At 21.2% G+C, this 18,278-nt stretch overlaps 1 protein-coding gene across 1 annotated transcript; it reads right to left on the bottom strand.

The window, feature by feature from the left end:
• Positions 1-8,609: 8,609 nt before the first annotated feature.
• Bm7979 (Uncharacterized protein) lies at positions 8,610-13,446 on the bottom strand (the record flags this gene model as incomplete). Its single annotated transcript, XM_043081545.1, has 9 exons — positions 8,610-8,774; positions 9,871-9,969; positions 10,148-10,229; positions 10,796-10,881; positions 11,631-11,713; positions 12,141-12,182; positions 12,478-12,526; positions 12,639-12,762; positions 13,334-13,446. 9 exons carry the CDS (start codon positions 13,444-13,446, stop codon positions 8,610-8,612), a joined length of 843 nt encoding a protein of 280 aa, XP_042937479.1.
• Positions 13,447-18,278: the final 4,832 nt, after the last annotated feature.

The following is an 18,278-nucleotide window of genomic DNA, read 5'->3' as shown; positions in this document are numbered from 1 at the left end:
GTACCTTTATTTTTTTTTTATAGTTTTTTATTGTTTTATAATTTATTTTATTGCTTAATACATAGTTCTTTTTTTGAAAGATAAAAATTAAAAGACTAAATAATCAATTATTAGTAAATAATTAAGTAATAATTTATTCGTTTAATTCATTAACTAAGGAAACGAGAAAATATTTGAAGCACTGAATTTCGTTTTCATTATTTATATTAATGCTCATTTATTTATTGCACTAATTTCCAAAAAAAAAGTAGTATAAAATAATAAAATTTTTTTAGATGTAAAATATATGATTAATTAGAAATTAAAATATGAATCAAATTAAACAAGATTTGATATATATATATATATATATATATATATATATATATATATATAAAATTTTGATATATTTAAAAAATTGAAAGATTTGATATATTCAAAAAAATTTTAATGTAATTTTTAAAAATTTTGTAATTTTGTATATTCGAATTAAATAAAATATTTCATTTTATAAAAAGGATTGATTTATTTAACAGTTTAATTCGAAATGTATTATTTGACCGTTAGTTAGTATTATTTTATCAGCACTGTGATATATTTATTACATTTAAGATTTTTTTTTGATGCAATTTGAAAAAATGCAATATTCCAAATTTTATGCAAATTGGATGAGCTAAATAATCTTAAACTATCATTTAACACTAAGTTTTGAAAAAAAGGAATCATATTTATTTCTCATTTTTAAAATTTTATTTTCAAACGACAGCTCAAACTTGCTGTAAATTAAGCCAAAAGTTGTTCAAACTTTAAAACCAATTAAAAAAAAAAAAAGATAAGAAATGGTTGAAAACGAATACTTCAAGTAATTTTGAATTTGGACACAATTACATTATTGGAAAAGAAAACAAATTGCTTTGTAATGTTTAATTGAAATAAACAAAGAAGTTTAAATTCCAAAACAACTATTATATCATTTTAAATTTTAACTAACGCAAAAGGTTACCTTCTATTTTTTAGAAAAAAAGTGGAAAAATATTAAAAAAAAAAAAATCAAATCATTTTCAACAAATTAGTATAATAGAAAAAATTGATCGTTGTCAAAATTGAGATTAAAATGAAATAAGTAAACAAAAAATATCAATAAACTTTATGCAATTAACATCTAGTATGGCTTTCTTGATTTTAAATATTATAAACTTCAAAAAAAAAAAAGGAAAGAAAAAATATTGGTAAAATGAAACAAATGAATGAAAAATGGAAATGAAATGCAATTTATAAAAGATTTTTTATAAAGCAAAAAAAATAATTTGAATGAAATATATTTTAATGAGTGACAAAAGCGCCAAATATGACAAAGAAGGAGAAGATGAAATTAAATAATAGTATATAATCAAACGAAAAAAAAAACAAAGAAGAAAAAAGGAGTTGAATTTCATACATAAAAAAAAAATTCATTTCTTAATCAAAATTCATCCATTTGCTTCTTTCGTTCCTTTTTTCTATTTTTTTTTTTTTTAAAAAGAAGTACAATTCCTTCTTTCCATTTTTATAGATGGAAGTATTTTCTTCTTTTTTAAAAAATAGAAAAGGAACAAAATTTTCATTTTTTTTTATTCTTTAAAAATATGAAAGCTATTCCTTTTTTTTCTTTTTTTTGGTGTTATTTTGTCAAATTTAATTTTGTTTAAATGAAAATGAAATTTTGAAAAGGACATTTTTTGAGGTGAAAAGATCGAAAATGACAATAATCCAATTTGACAAATCCTTAGACAGTTGCATTGACAAATGATAAAAGTTCAATGGGATGAAAAGTTTAAAAAGAAAAAGTTTACAAAAAAAAACATGGAAAGGAGTAAGCGAGAAGAGAGAGAGAGAGAAAAAAACAAAGAGAAAGGAAAAATAATATTTTTTTGGAACTAATTTTTATTTTTTATCTTATCTAACGCTAATCGAATTCTTTAGTTAACTCTTAGATACAGATGGTTATCAATTTTTTTCATTTTTTTTTATAATATAATATGAAGAAGACTAACTGAAGTGGCTTAAATAGAAGCATATTTAAATCGATTTTTCTCATCAAATTCTCTCTCTTCTTCACTCTCTCTCTCCCTCTGTCTTTCTTTTTCGCTCTCCTTTTCCCTCTCTCTCTCTCTCTCTCTCTGTCATTATCTGTGATATATTTTTGAGAATTTTTCATTTAAAATGAAAAAATTTTTCTAACATTCATAATTAATTTTGTTAAATTTAATTTATAGCACAAAAAAACTTTTTTTTTCTCTCAAAATTATTGATTATTTCAAAAATATATTTTATTGTAATTTCCAATTGAATTTACAAAATATTGCCACTGCCTGTTTTTTTTTTCTTCTATAATTTTTTTAAATTATTTAATAAGAATTTCATTATTTTAAAAGAACTTACTTTAACAACAAACTATGACTGATAATTCACTGATATGATAAAGAAAACATGACAGATGTTAATACAAAATACATTATTGTCAGTATTTTTTCCAGTATTCCCATTTTCTAAAGGATTTTTATTTTTTTTTTCCCTTTCTAAGAATACGTTATGAAGGAATTTGGAATTTTTAAATTATACAAATATTTTATGACAAATTCTAGTCTTTCATAAATATTTTAAATTAAAAAATTTTGGAACTGCTCATTCTTCTCTGCAATGTTTGCACATTTTCTAAATTGTTATTTGATTATTTTATCATCACTTAGATTATTCGTCTTCTTTTTTTTTGTTAATTCGGATCATTTATGAATTCCAAATTTGATTTCATTGAATTAAATTAAGTTTTCAGAATATAAAGCCGAGAAAAAAAAATGATTTCAGTTGTCAAAATTTTTGCATGAAATAATCAAATATTTTTTCTTTTATATTTTTTTTATAATTTAATCAAATCTTTTCACTGCATTGAAAAATAATATTATTTATGATTATCTTTCATTTTTTTTTTTGATTAATTATATTTGATTTCAGTTAAATTCCTCATTCACAAAAAAACGACAAACATTGTTTTATTATCTTTGTAGTAATATTTCAAAATTATAATTTATCAACGAATTCTTCTTTGGTACAGTAATTATTATACAAATTGAGAAATTATTTGTGTAAATTATTGTAATTTCATAATTTGTTTTCTTTTATTTTTCAAATTTTTTTATTTCATTTCCAAACAACCAATTATTATCATATATTTGCTTTTTTTTGTATAATTTATTACTTTTTTAATATTGATATTTGCATCTTTTTTTTCTATTTCTGTTTTCAATCTTTATTAAAACTCAAAAGCAAAATATTTATTCTAAAAACACAAATAGGCAGAGTAAAAATTTGAATTTCGATTTAAAATTCACAAACCTTTCTTTTTGCCTAATTATGCTGTCAGTAGACATTTTTAATTTTCATTTTTTTCCTTTGCTTTCATTAACTTTTTTTTTTTTTTTTTTTTTTGTATTATTATCTTTCTGATTAAGCTTTCCTATCTTATTATTTTCTTAAATAATAAAATTTTTTACAATATGTCATTTTCCTCATTTCTTTTTTATGAAAAAAACTAAAGAAACAAATGTAAAAATTGAACAAATTGGAAGGTTGTTAATTAACAATTTATTTAACAAAATTTCTAAATACTTACTACTGTGCAAAAAATATTTATTTATTATCGAAATAAATTTTGCAGAAAAAAAAAGAAGAATTCTAGAATGCTGAACGTACGTGGCTATTCTAAATGACGTACTTAACTATGAATTTAATTTTTTTTTAAGTAGGACTTTGTCTACTTAAATTCTGATAAAGTGGCCAAGATCAATACTTTTCTCTTCTGTGCACTAAAGTAGTAAAAACAATTTAGGAAGCCATATAATACTTAGTCGTTTCACTTATCGTAAATATCATTTAACAATTAGTATAATTGTAATTATGATGAATATTTCATATATTTAAACAATAAACTAAGAAGTATTATTAAGTGTATTGTTTTTGAAAAAATTTAACAAAATTTTCAAATACTACAAATATACATTTGCTTCATTGCTTTATTGTTGTAGCAAATTTTAAGTGTACGAATAAGAAAGGAATCGAAAAAAAAAGAGGAAAAATGTATTGCATATAATATTAGTAAACGTACAATAACAGTTGAATAAATTCGAAACAAAAATTTCTGAACGAAAAAATTTCTTAATTACTATAAATAATTCTTTTTTAAAATTAATATTCATTGAACAGAATCTTTTATTATTATGTACGGCAATATTTGTGGATTTTTGAAAAATTTTAATTATAATTTTTCTACCACAAATATAAAATAGCGATTATATTATATAAATATAAATGCAAATATTAAGTTATAACGTATAAAATTAGCAAGTTCAAGCAAAAAAAGAAAAAAAAGGATGAATGAAATTTATTTAGCATATCGGGAAGAAAATTAAAAATACATTTTTAAAATGATTAAGTTTAAAAAATTAAATAAATTTTTTTTTAAGGAAAAGTGAAAAAAAAATATAAATAAAAAAACGAAATTCAAAAAAAAAAAAAAATAATCAGATTAAATATGAAAATAATTCTTGAAGAAATTTTTTTTATTGATTGAAAACTTTTATATAATCAATCAATTAATGATATGAATATTTGTTTGATTGAATATCTAACAAATTCTAAGAAAAATATCGGAAATGAAGCGCACTTGGTGATAAGAATGAGGAGGAAATGTGGGATGTAATATCATTTGTCTATCATAAAATGAATGCTTTTTGAATTTGATGAAAGAAGGAGGATGGCTTATTAATAGCCTTAAAGGCTTTTAGATTAGATAAATATTGTTCTGTTTGATAGAAGTAAAAATATATAACTCAGCTAACAATATTAAATGGAATATTAAAATGATAAAGAAAAAAAGTTGAAATCATGACAATATTTATTGAGATAATAAATAAAATCAAATGACAATATTATTTGAAATGTTTAAGTAGTTTTATATTTAATCATTATTAAATAAAAACTAATTGAAATATTAAAAAAGGAATGATGTTTTTAAGAATTTTTTGCTTAAATTAAGTTAATTAGAATATGAAAACGATTAGAAGAGAATATGAGAATACTTCATGAAATGCAAAATTTTAAAAGATTAATTGGATAAATTATCTTGGTTTTATTAATGAATAGTTAAAAAATATGACTAAATATGAAAAAGAAGAAAGTATCACTAATGAATAATTTAAAAAATCATATTTTAATAGGGAATCTTAAGTAATTTCAATTGATTTAACAATTTAAGGCAATTAAAAATTAGGTAATGATAATAAATGACCTTTTATGCTATTACTTACAATACTTAGTCACCTTTACTCACATATACTCAGATTAATTATTTTATTACTTAATTATTCACTTAAATTTACGATATTCACAGTTTAACTGTCTTATAATCATAAATAAACAAAATGTTAGCAATATGAAATGATAAAGACGAAATGTAGCAAAACGAATCAATTTGAAATTAAAAAATAAATAATGAAAAAATTTGAAAATCCAAAAATGAAGCAATATGAAAGGATTTGAAGACAAAAATTATATAATAAAACAATTTGAAACTAAAGATCCAATGAAATAATTTGAAATCATCCAGATTAACCTTCTTTCACCTACAAACTCGTACTTCTGTTTTATAATCGAAAACTAATTTATTTGACCTTTTTAAAATGTTAGCTGCAAATTTAATTTCTGGCTTTAATGCCAATTTCAAATTTGAGTTTTACTGAGAGCCAAATATAAATATATGACAAAGCAGAAATATGTCAAAAACATAATTTGGCCTACCTATTCGAAAGATAAAGTTGAAAATAATTTTTGTCAAACTATTTTTGTCTTTAAATTATAATGTCTCTTAATTTATTGTCTTTTAAATTATGACATTATTTAAGTAATTTGATGAAAATTATTTTACATACTTATTACTATTTTCATATTTAAAATTATTTTGTGTCATTTCTGGGATTCACAAAATTCAAAGCACCCCGCAATGATTTTAGTATACCTAAGTCAGCTGAAGTCTCAAAATATTAATTAATGTTTTCAACATTCTTAAATTTGAGATTATCAACGTTCTCAAATTACTGTCTTATCAGAATATGCTAGTTCGGACAGTGTAGTGATAGCAATTGTTAAAAAATGATGAATGAGACATCAAAAAAAAAAAAAAAAAAAACGAAAACAAAAACAAAAAAAAGTAAAGGAAAGACAAAATTGATAAACGGACTGTGATAAAATTTGAAAGAGATAAACATAAATAGAAGAAAGAAGGCTAGAAAGTTCTATTTTTAGACCAATTATATTTGATGAATTGTTAATTAGAATTATTTAAGCGAATGAAAATTAAATATTTGAAGAGAAAAATTATTAGAAAAGTGAAACAAAATAAAAATGGAATTATTAACTCATTTTACTAAAACGGCGTACAATCTAACAAATCTGTTCAAATTATTTTGATTAATTAATACTAAGTATTTGGTTGATTAGTAATAATTATGCAGAAATTGCTAAATAATTTAAATATGAAATTATTTTCCAATGAAATATAAAAGTATTAAATTTCTTTCAAATTCTGCTAAGATTATAATATTTATTCTGATTATATAATTAAATTAGTGTCCAACTTTATCGTACAATTCTTGTGATCCACACAAATATTTACAATAAAATAAAAATAAACAGAAAGCACAATCACGTACATACGCACGCCGAGATACACCCACACATACAAAATATACGTGTGGACACACGTGTCCACGCAATGTAAACACATACATTCATACCCGCATAAACACGTGAACACACCTACACAGACATACATGCGTACAGATTGAGTTGCACACATAAGGCAACCAGACGCATGAATGTCCACGTAAACATACGTAAACATGCACAGTCATACATACAAGCACACACGCAAAACTACACGCATAGATGTTTAAACGTAAAACAAACATATTGGCATTGAAAATTTTTAAATCTGTGAAATAAATAATAAAAGATACAATCCAATGATCAATTAGAATGCTTGAAGAGTTGAATATATCGGAAAGAAAACAATAATTTATCATTTTTTTTTTATTTAAAAAAAGAAAAAAGTGTATGAAGCAGAAAAATAGAACGAATAAAAGTGTTTCAAAAAAAAAAAAAAAAAGAGTTCAATTTGAAATTTGAAAGGATTATTTGATAAAGTGATTGATGATTACTTTTCACTGATAACTGTTTACAAATGCTTTTCTTTCTTTTTCTTTTCGCTTTTATCTCTAAATTTTTGTTTTTCTTTCTCTTTGCAGTAGTATATTTGTTGATTTAATACAATCTTTTTACTACGATATGATGAAAATTTCACAAATTTATGGCAATCAATTAAATTTAATTTAAAAAAAAAATGCAAAGAGAAATTATAAACATTGCAAATGTTAATGTAACTTTGAAAAAAAAAAAAAGAATTTATGTTCTTCCTTTAAAAAAAAAGCGTAAAATTCTTTGAAAAAGAATTAAAATTAATTATGCAAAAAAATAAATGAAAGCAAATAAAACAAATTTTAATAGTTTTTTCTTTTTTCCTTATTTTAAAAAATAGAAAGAAATAAATTCATATAGTTTATTCACATAATTATATATAAAAAAAAAGCAATAAACAGTTAATTGAACAATATTTAAATTCAATTCATTTGCTAAATCGAATTAGCCGCTATTATTTAATTTAAAATTATTTTATTAGTAAGTTAAATTCAGTTTAATTATAATTTATTGTTATACAACAATTTTATATTCAGTGCAATTTATTCGGATGTATGCATTATACACATAAATGTATAATTGTTTCAAATTGAGTTAATAACTTTATTAATTCATTAACTTTAAAATAAAATAAAAAGTTGCTATATTATTAGAAAATATTTATAACTGATACTTTGTTTATTGTTTATAAAAACTTCTCATGCACTACTATTGCAAGATTTGAGGAATAAATTGATTTTAGCTGATACTATTATATCCATTTGATACAGAAACAAATTAAGTAAAACTAATCGAAGCTAAATTAACTTGCAAACGATCTAATTCATACAAATCATTTTATTCAAATAACCTTTAACCTGAAATATTCAAATAAATTAAACATAAAATTACAGGTAATAAATTCCACGTAATCGATAATTCAGCGTACGCTAAAACATGTTAGCCAGTTTTTGAATCGAAATTCTATACTCAAATTTTTAAATTTTCACAGTAAAATTGTTGATAACAAATTTAATGTTGAAAAAAAAAGATGCTGAAAAAGATAAAAAAAAAAAATTAGATTTCGCTAAAAATCAAAATACTTTATATTATTAAAAGAAAAATGAAATTTTTACTTTTCATTTCATTACTAATAATACCAACATTTATAGGCAAAAATATTTAATCGTCAATTTGTAACGAAATTTTTTACACAACAATTTATTAAATGAATACTGTTAAATTAAATTGATATATTTAAGATTAAAAGATGATTATAGTAACAGCAGATATTATGATAATTATACAATTTTTTGAAATAATCTTAATTTACATTTTAAATTACTACCATTAACATTTGAAATTTAAAAAATTGCATAAAATGCTTCAATGAAACTTTGTATTAATGTTTTTTTAGCTCGATGATTGGTAATATTTTGCAATTTTGCTTTAATGACGGATAGCTTAGCATCAATATTCTTGAATGTATCACTTAATCGATGTACTTTATTGGTTAGTTCTCTTATTTGCTGCAAAAAAAAGAGCGCAAAAAGTTTGTTAAAAATTTGAAAAATGACTTAATGGATATATTTTAAAAGCCTAAAAAAGAGACTGAAGAAAAAAAATGGCTCTATTTAAGCTTTTTAAGCTAAATTCATCATTTGGACTAAAAAATTTCAAACTTAGCCATATATGAAAGCATTTATGCATTTACACAGTTCAATCATTTTGTAACAAAATATTTCTTTTCAGTTTTCTTTTTTTTCTTTTTTTTTTTCTCTTGTTCACCACAATTATTAATCGTTAACGTTTTTGTTATTTGAAGAATGAAATATAATCAAAAAATTTGATAAATTAAGCAACAAAAAAAGAAATTATGCATTCTTTTGCAAAACGATTAAAACTGAAAAAAAAATGTGAAATTTGAAAAGTTAGAAAAGTTTTTCAAAAAAAAAAATTGCAAAAAAAAAAAACTATTTGCTATTTATTGATAAAAAAATAAAGAAAGCAAACAAAAAAATTTTTGAGAAGTGCAAAAAACGAATGGAAAAATGTGAATGTAAAAAACTCTGCAAAAATAAAATAAAAAAAAGTGAATTAAATCATTTAATCAAAGAATTAAATTATAACTGAAAGATTAAAATTGCTTATTTCGTAGCAAATTATTGCATTTTCTTTTTCGTTTTCTTTCATTTAATTACTCATTTTTCTCGACCAAATTATTGAAAGAAAATATTTGCGTTTTCAAAATTATAGAATGAATTTTTTGAAAGTATGCTTTCATATTAAAATATTAAAACAATGAAATTCCGATTGAAAAAATTCAAATAAAATTTTAAAAACAATAAAATACAAATCTCGAAAACCTTTTTGGATTTTTTTTTTCGGTTCGATATAACCTTTACTAATAATAAGTCAAAAACTTTAAAAAAATTTTAGTGCAAAAAAAAAAAAAAAATTGAAAAGTATAGATAAAAAGAGAAAACAAAAAAAAAAAAAAAATAATGTGAGAAATCAGTTTAAAAAATTTTTCAAATTTAAATCTTTCAAAAAATATTTACATTTATTCCATAAACAGAACAAGAAAAAATAATTAAAAATTTTACCAATATAAAATAAACAAACCATTGTTTGCAATTCATCCAGTAATTTAATTTGTTTATCAAATATATCATTTTGTGCTTGCACATATTGATAATATTCATCGCGAGCTTTTTTTAATGTCTTTAAAAAAAGATAAAAAAAGTAATTAATAGAATAAATTCGATAAAAATATATTTGTTGTGGAAATATTTTAAAAAAATATATAAAATACATCGATTAAATTTATTATATACTAAAATCAATCGATATTTCTGCCCTTTTCAACATATTATTTAATTTTAAAATTTACAATGCATACATCTATTCTTGCAATAATATCATTCATTGCAGCTCGTAATTCAATATCTTTCGTACATTCTGCAGCTATTTCTTTAAGCTTTCTAAAAATGATTTTAAATAATTATAAAATATTAAATTTAATAATTACAAAATTTAACATTTCATTCATTTACTGCTTAAAATTTAACCTCAAAATTAATAATATATAAAATTTGAAAAAGGCACCTGAAATTATTTCAATGAAACAAATTCTTGTGCATTTAAATAATTTATTATTATTATTAGTAGTAGTAACAGTAGTAGTATATTAGTACTATTTTCAAAAGGATTTAGTTGTAACTAGCAAAGTTTTAATGTAAAAATTAAAAAAAAAAAAAACTTTTTCTTTCAAAAAAAGAAATGAAGGAGACAACTAGAAGATAATTTTAATTGTAAAAATGCACTCAAAATTATTTGTGTGTTTAATTTCTTTTTTTTTTCTTTTCAAATTAAAGAGTAATGAAGCAAAAATGTGAAATGAGGAAATGAAAGAAAAAAAAAAAATCGAATGAAATGGATTAGAATTAAGAAACGAAAAGAAAAATTAATTAAAAGTAAAAAGATAAGAAAAGTAAAGAAATACCATAAATTTTTTATCTTTTTTTTTTTTTAAAGAAAAAAGATTTACAATGAAATGCGTTCAGTTTCATAAATGTATTTCGTTCGATGTTTCCATTTCAGAGCATTTTCTTCTTCATCTTTTGATGCTGGCAGCTTAAAAGGAAATAAAATAAATTGTTGAAAATTTGACGTTTGCCATATAATTGCTTCCATTTTGATATGATATCATTCATATTGGTAAGCCTATCAGATTGCTCAAAATTTGATTTAATATCATTTATATTGCGCTTGGATATCAAATTGTCCTCAGTGTGATATGACATTATTCATAGTGGTAAGCTGTCACAGTGCTTTCTCAGTGTGATATGATAACTTATCAGAACATCATGCTTATAATTCAAGGCATTGTATCATTTAAGTTAGTCAGATAAATCTGTCATTTGTGATTCCTTAATTAAGTTTGGAATATTTATATATTTTTATTCGTTTCACTTTGGTAAAAATATTAGCGACAATTGTTGCACGAATATTAATTATTGCATTTTTATATTTTGCATCATTTAATGCATAATTAAATTTCTAATAATTTCATATTTTTAAAGTATTATTTCAATGTGTTTGTACTACAGTAATTTTTTCTTATTAAAACATTTTATTTAATCGATTAGTTAAAATTAAACAATGATAACTACCCGTAATTAATATTTCTGTACATTTCTGATGATAATATTGATTAATTATTAAATTTATACAAACTTTTAGTGGAAAAAGAACAGTGCTCAATAGTTATATGTAAACGTAAACGTGTGATACGTATAATATACGGTTTAACGAGCAAAATTGAAAAGCAGCTGTTTTACAGCTAAACGTAAAAATTTACGTCCACAAATTAACTTTATCACCTGCACGTCACTTTTGAGTAGTGGTGAACGTGGTATAGCAGCACTGCTACCAGTTGATATTTTTGATTTCGACGAACTGCTTGCTATAAGTTTTTTTTTTTTTATTTATTTTTTCTTTTGTTCAAAAAATTAAGCCTTATTTTTCAATGTAAATTAATTTGTTAATGTATATTAATCTCAAAACTAACATTTACATTCGTATTAAAACTAATTTATGAGTATTTATTAAAATGCAAAATTAATTTCGAATTATTGTTTGGATTTAATTAAGAATTAATATAGTTCATGCAGTTGTTAATAGAATTGCTTGCATTTACTTATTATCAGTCACCAATAAGAGAAGGCCTTCCGATAATAATAAAAATAATAATAATAAAATAATATTAATAATAATAGTAAGGTAATAACAATTTAAATTTAGATAGTTTTGACATTAGTAAACAAATGACAAACAGTTCCAAATAATGATGGAAGGATTTGCTAATAAAATAATGTAAATAAAATGTTTACAATCAGCTGCATCCAATGATAGTTTTACTTTTCGAGATTTCTCTGCAAAGAAAACAAAAATAAAAAAAGATATTTAATTAAGTTTATGTTATAACTATGCTTATAATATTTGTTATCTTTGTAAATATGTTTGGGTACACATACAAAGGTAAGTAAATGAATAGCTATTTTTAATTTTATTTGAATAAAAAGGCAAAATTCATTTCAATTATGCTTTACATAAGAAAAATGAACAAAAAAAGAGGAAAAGAACTGAATAGCAATTATAATAAAATTCAAACATTAAAATTTCATTAATTAAATTTAGCTAAAAAAATAAATTTTTTTATACTCATACTTTTTGCTATTTTCTTCCTTCGTTTCTTTTTCGTTTTCTTGTCATGTGCCTTTAATTTAATTGTAAATATTTTATTGAATTTAAAAATCTCGAAATTAATATTTGCAATTGAATTTCTATACTCTTTTACTTAATTGTTTTAAATTCAATTTTAGTATTACTTTAAGTTTTAATTGTGAATGTGCAGGCATTGCTCGAACTTCCAATTTTGCCTGTTGTGATTTCAACAATTGCATCTTTTGTGCTGCGGAATATTTTGTCCGATATTCATCATCCGGCATATTCCTTATTTTTTTATTCTTTTTTTTTTTTTATTTTCAAGAATAGTAGAAAATTAGTTTTTAAATAGAAGTTAAAAAGGTAAAGAAATGATAAACAATTTATTATTGATATGATATAGCTAAATGTCTTTTTTATCAAATTTTAGCCTTTTCAATCATTTTAATTGTTTAATTTGGCATTTACAATGCTTAAATTATATAAAGTATTATTTATTATTGCTGTCACCAGTATTTATAATTAATATTATTGCAATTATCATTGATATTTATTAGTATTTATATTATTATTTGTTATTATCATTACTATTACTACCATTACTGCAATATAAGCTAAATCTAATTTTAAAGAATATAAACGTGTATTTTCAAATTAAAACTTTTGAGTTTGAAAATAGCTTTTTTTCTTTGAATATATTCTATGAAAAGTAATAAATCTTTTCCTTCACTCTTCTCACTTTATCATTTTTTCTCACAATCTTTGCTTCCTTTTCACATATATACACACTTGTTTATATATTTTTTTTATTTATTAAACTTAACACTTTCAAACTTCAACAAATCACTTATAAACCAACCTTACCAACTGATCAATTTGATATACAATAATGTGAAGCGCATCAATGATTTTCGTTTTATATAATATTAATAACAGAATGCAAAAAAAAAGAAAAAAACTAAAAAAAACCATCTAATACTAATTGACAGAATGAATCGGTTCGATTACATTGATTGTGTCATATCGAAAATGAATTGATCCTATGTCATCCAGAAATGATTGGTTTAATCCTACTAAACAACCAATTATAAATTAAGAACTACTCTCTCTTTCTTTCTCTCTCTTCCGTTTTTTGCTTCTCTCTCTTTCTGTTTGTCTTCAGGTAAGATTAATTTTAATCCCTTTTAACATGGATCAGTAATTATTCTTTATAGTAATTACAAATATTTAATACTTTACAAAATTAATAATATTACCTATAACATTCATAATATTACCTACAACATTAATAATATTACCTCCAACATCAATACTACCTACAACATTAATAATATTACCTATAACATTAATAATATTACCTATAACACTAATAATATTACCTAATAATAGTAATAATAACAATATTATTTATTGTTTTTGCAGTTAAATTGTCATTTAATAATAATTTGTCACTTTTTTCGTAAGTTCATTGATTCAATCTAATTTATTCATTCATAAATATAAACTAACAACAATATTTTTCATTGCTTCATAGCAATAAATAGAAATTAATAATGTAAAATAAACAAATTAATTTATCAAATCAAAATAACTAAATAAAACCATTAAAACATGTGCAATAAATAAATAAAATTAATTAATTAATTAAAAATAAATAAACAAATGAAATAGAAAGAATAAAAGGACAGTTAATAATAGCAATAGTAATAATGATAGTAATAATATTATTATAATATAATAATGATAGTGGTAATAACGATAATATTAATGATAGTAGTGACAATGATAATAATAACAATAATAAAAATAATAATAAAGAAATAACGAAAAAAAAGTAAATAAAAATTTTAAAAATTAAAAAAAAAAAACAAAAACGAAAATGAAAATTTTGTGGAAAAAGTGTTATGAACTGTAAAAATTTATAAAATATTGAATAAATTAGCAAATTAGCTATGTTTGTGTGACAATTATATTTAGCAGTGAATTACAGTAAGAAATAAATTCATCCATTTGCAAATTTGTATTATTTTATTAAGCTTTTATGCTTATTATTATTGGCCATTATCATTATTATTATCACTATTGCTATTATCACTACTACTACTATTATTATTATTGCATTATTATTATCATTGTTTATTATTATATTATTGTAACTATTCTTAGAACAGTGAAGTGCACAATTTTTATTAGTTATTACTATTATTATTATCGTTAAGGCTGTTATTATCATTGCAGTTGGATTTCTCTTTAATTTTAAAAACTTCTTGACAAATTTTAAATTATAAAAATTTAGGGCACATCAAAATGAGAGGAAAGAGAAAGGTAGAAAGAATGAAATGCTTAAATAAACTTTTTAAAAAGTTATTTTACCTAAAACGCATATTTGGTGCTAAATCTCACTTTGCAACTGCAATTAAAGAAGCTAAATTTTTTGTTAATTAATGATTTTGCGTATTATTGCTTCTAACGATAATAACGTAAATACTAATTTTACTTTTGTCTATGCTTTAATTATAATTAAAGAAATATGTTTATGCTTTTGTTGGCTTCTTTTTTTTTTCTTAGCGTAACAATTTGCCTAAATAAAAGTAATTCTCAGAAATGTATATGATTGTACACGTACGTCATTATGTTTTTACGTATGTGATAATTAGCAATGCTTTTTATCTGTAAGTTTAGTTAAAATAATTTGTTTTCTTTTCTATAAATACTTTTGTCGTATAAATAAATTAGAAATTAGTGATAAATATCACATATTATTAAAATATAAGTAAAATGATATCGAAAGGATTTCTGATTTTTTGCCAATAAATAAGCATATTTTCATAAAGAACGCAGTGTTAGCAATTAATTAATTCTAAAATTTTAATTAAACGAAAAGAATGAATGGGAAAAATATGGATTAGAAATATTTCAGTTCATTTTTTTCCTTTTTAATTATTTATAAATATCATATTTCATCATTTGTAAGATTTATTGTCTGAAAAAAAAAAAAAAAACATTGTTTACCTCACAAAATTTATTCATCTTTATGTTTTTTTTTTTTGTTCTTTTCATGATGCAAAATATTTAAATTGAATTTAAAACATTTAATTTAATAATTTATTTCTTTTAATAAGTACTGTTAAGGATATAAAGAAGATTAAATCAATAATATCTCCCAATATATCACTTACTTTTTCCATTTAACATTAACCTCTTACTATATATTAAAAAAAAAGTGTTTATCATTTTTTAATATTTAATAAACAATAAAGTAAGCCTTTACATTTCACTTCGATAAAGTATTGTGTTTAAAAAAAGAAACTTTAGCAGTGAAAATTTTATTTTAATTTTACAGATAACCAATCCAATGTAATTTCCTGCTATTTCTGTTGATTTTCATTCAAACTTTCTTAGATTTAAAATTTTTAGACTAGAATAGATCATTGGAAATGTTTCTCGTTTCTTTTTTTTAATTTATCACAGCTCAACTTATAAATTAAATCAGTTTCCTCTTTTGTTTCACAATAAATTAACTTTAACTAATAAAAAAAAAAAAAGATTTTTCTTCTTGACTAATCCAATTTCAAAGTTTATAAATTTCTGATTATGTTTGCTTTGAAAAAATGACGTAAAAGAAAAATTATATTTTGTAAATGAAAAGTTAAGTCTATTTTTTGTGTTGCATTTTAGTTGTCACAAAGAAAATATTTCTTCTAGTTGAGATAGTTGTATGAATTTCTCAGCAATAAAAAATTCTATTTATCATAAATGTAAATTTAAGTCTATTTAAAGCTAAACATTTTGACAAATGCGAAAAGCTTTTCCTCTTTTTTTTTTTTTTTTTTTGTTGGGTGACATATGACATAAGTGAATAATTTATAATATTATTTGTTGCAAAGAAAAGAAAAAAAAATTTTGTTTCTTTCCAATTTCACAGTTATTGTTTACACTTACGTTTAATAATTGCGTGATATTCTATACGTAATTACCAGACGTGAAATTGATATGTAATTCTTTTTTTTTTTCAATTTCTTTTTTCATTTTTTTTCAAAATAGTATATTTGTTATTATAAAACAAAATTTAAATAAAATAAATAATATATACAGCAATCTTCATGTATACATAATTAATTAAATTTATTAATTAAATTAATAAATGTTAATTAAATATTATTAGTTAAATTAAATGATAGCCACATATTAATTAAATTATTAAATGAAAACTGGCGATTTTTTCCACTCACAATTTATTTGTATAACCTTAACTGAAAATAACAATTTTATATTTATTTTGACATTGTCACAGTAATTTGTTTAATTAACACACCTGCAATTAATTAAAGAATGTTCTAACGAATGTATTAAATGCATTAGAGATAATAAAACTCAAAAAACGGAAGAAAAATTTATAATCATTAAGTGATGCTTAATGTTTAGATGAAAAATCCGTACAGTTTCCAAATTCTATTTTTTTTTTCATTTTATTTTTCATTTGCCCACAAAAAAACGGCGAAAATTTATGACAGTGAACAAACTGAATAATTTTATATTTTCGACATTTTCGGGTTTTTTCACGTGTTTTTTTCACGTATGAATCAATCATTTGAAGTTTTTGAGTCTTTGGAAGGAACGAGTTTTTCACTTTTATCTTTTTGTATTATTATAAAATTATCTCAATTGAAAAGTGTTTTGAAAGTTTACAAAAAAGAAAGGAAAAGAAAGAAAATAAGTGAGCAAACTGAATAATTTCATATTTCCGACATTTTCGGTCAAAAATTATTTTTAATTTTGAATTGATAGTATTATGTTATGAAATTTCAAGCAAACTTTTAGTACAAAGCGGATGAAGATTTAAAAAAATAATTTTAGTTGTTATTTCGTTTCAAAAATTTTGTAGAAAATTTCATAAAGAGAATTTGCGTACTTTTTTACTAATTAATAATTATTTGATACGTTTACTAGTTGAAAACTTTGTTAATATAATTTTTTAATTAATCAATTTTCTATGTGTAATGTTTTCAGCACTTATATATTTTTGCTAATGAGCTGTTTTTTTTTTTGTCAAAAAGTTTATCAAAAAATATGATTGAAAAAAAGAAGATAGAGAGAAAAACAAAAAGTAATAAAATTAAATTATTTTTTCGAAAAAATTTTTTATTTCGTTTATTCCCGAAACTTCTTTTTTTTTTTTAAAAAAATTTTGATTTGTCTTTTCTAATACAAGTAATTATAAAACCACACTGTTTAATTTTTAAGTTGTTGGCAATATTTTTATTTGAGAAAATTAATCAGTAATCAATAATCGATAATCAATAATCAATAATCAGTATCGCAATTTTTAGATCATTTTAGGTAACACACAAAATTTAATGTATTCTTTGTATGAAAAATTATTTTTGTTTACGTTGGTTCATGTATATACAATAATTTTCCCAAAATAAAATTTCATTTTAAATAATTATTAAAAATTGCTCAAATCATAATTAAATCAATTCCTTTAAATAATCCTTTAGTATTACTCATTAAAATGGATAAAATTAATTGCATTAATAATAAAACAAAATTAAAATTTGATAATTGCGAGGTAAAGTAGTTACTTTTTCGAGTAATCGATTATAATATTATTTGTATATTACTAATATTTGGCAGTGCAATAAAAATTTTGGTAATTATTAAAAGCAAAAAAATATTTCGTTAATTTCATCATTTAAATTTAAATAATTGCTCATTTAATTGCAATATTTTCTTATTTAATTTATTTATTTCCAAAATTTCTTTATCACTAATATTCGATTATATATTATCAATATTTATTA

The sequence above is a fragment of the Brugia malayi genome, assembly GCF_000002995.4.
Source record: "Brugia malayi strain FR3 genome assembly, contig: Bm_v4_Chr4_scaffold_001, whole genome shotgun sequence".
Classification (NCBI taxonomy): Eukaryota; Metazoa; Nematoda; class Chromadorea; order Rhabditida; family Onchocercidae; genus Brugia; species Brugia malayi.
Note: the sequence above shows the minus strand (reverse complement) of the source record. Positions and strands in the feature narration are given on the sequence as shown.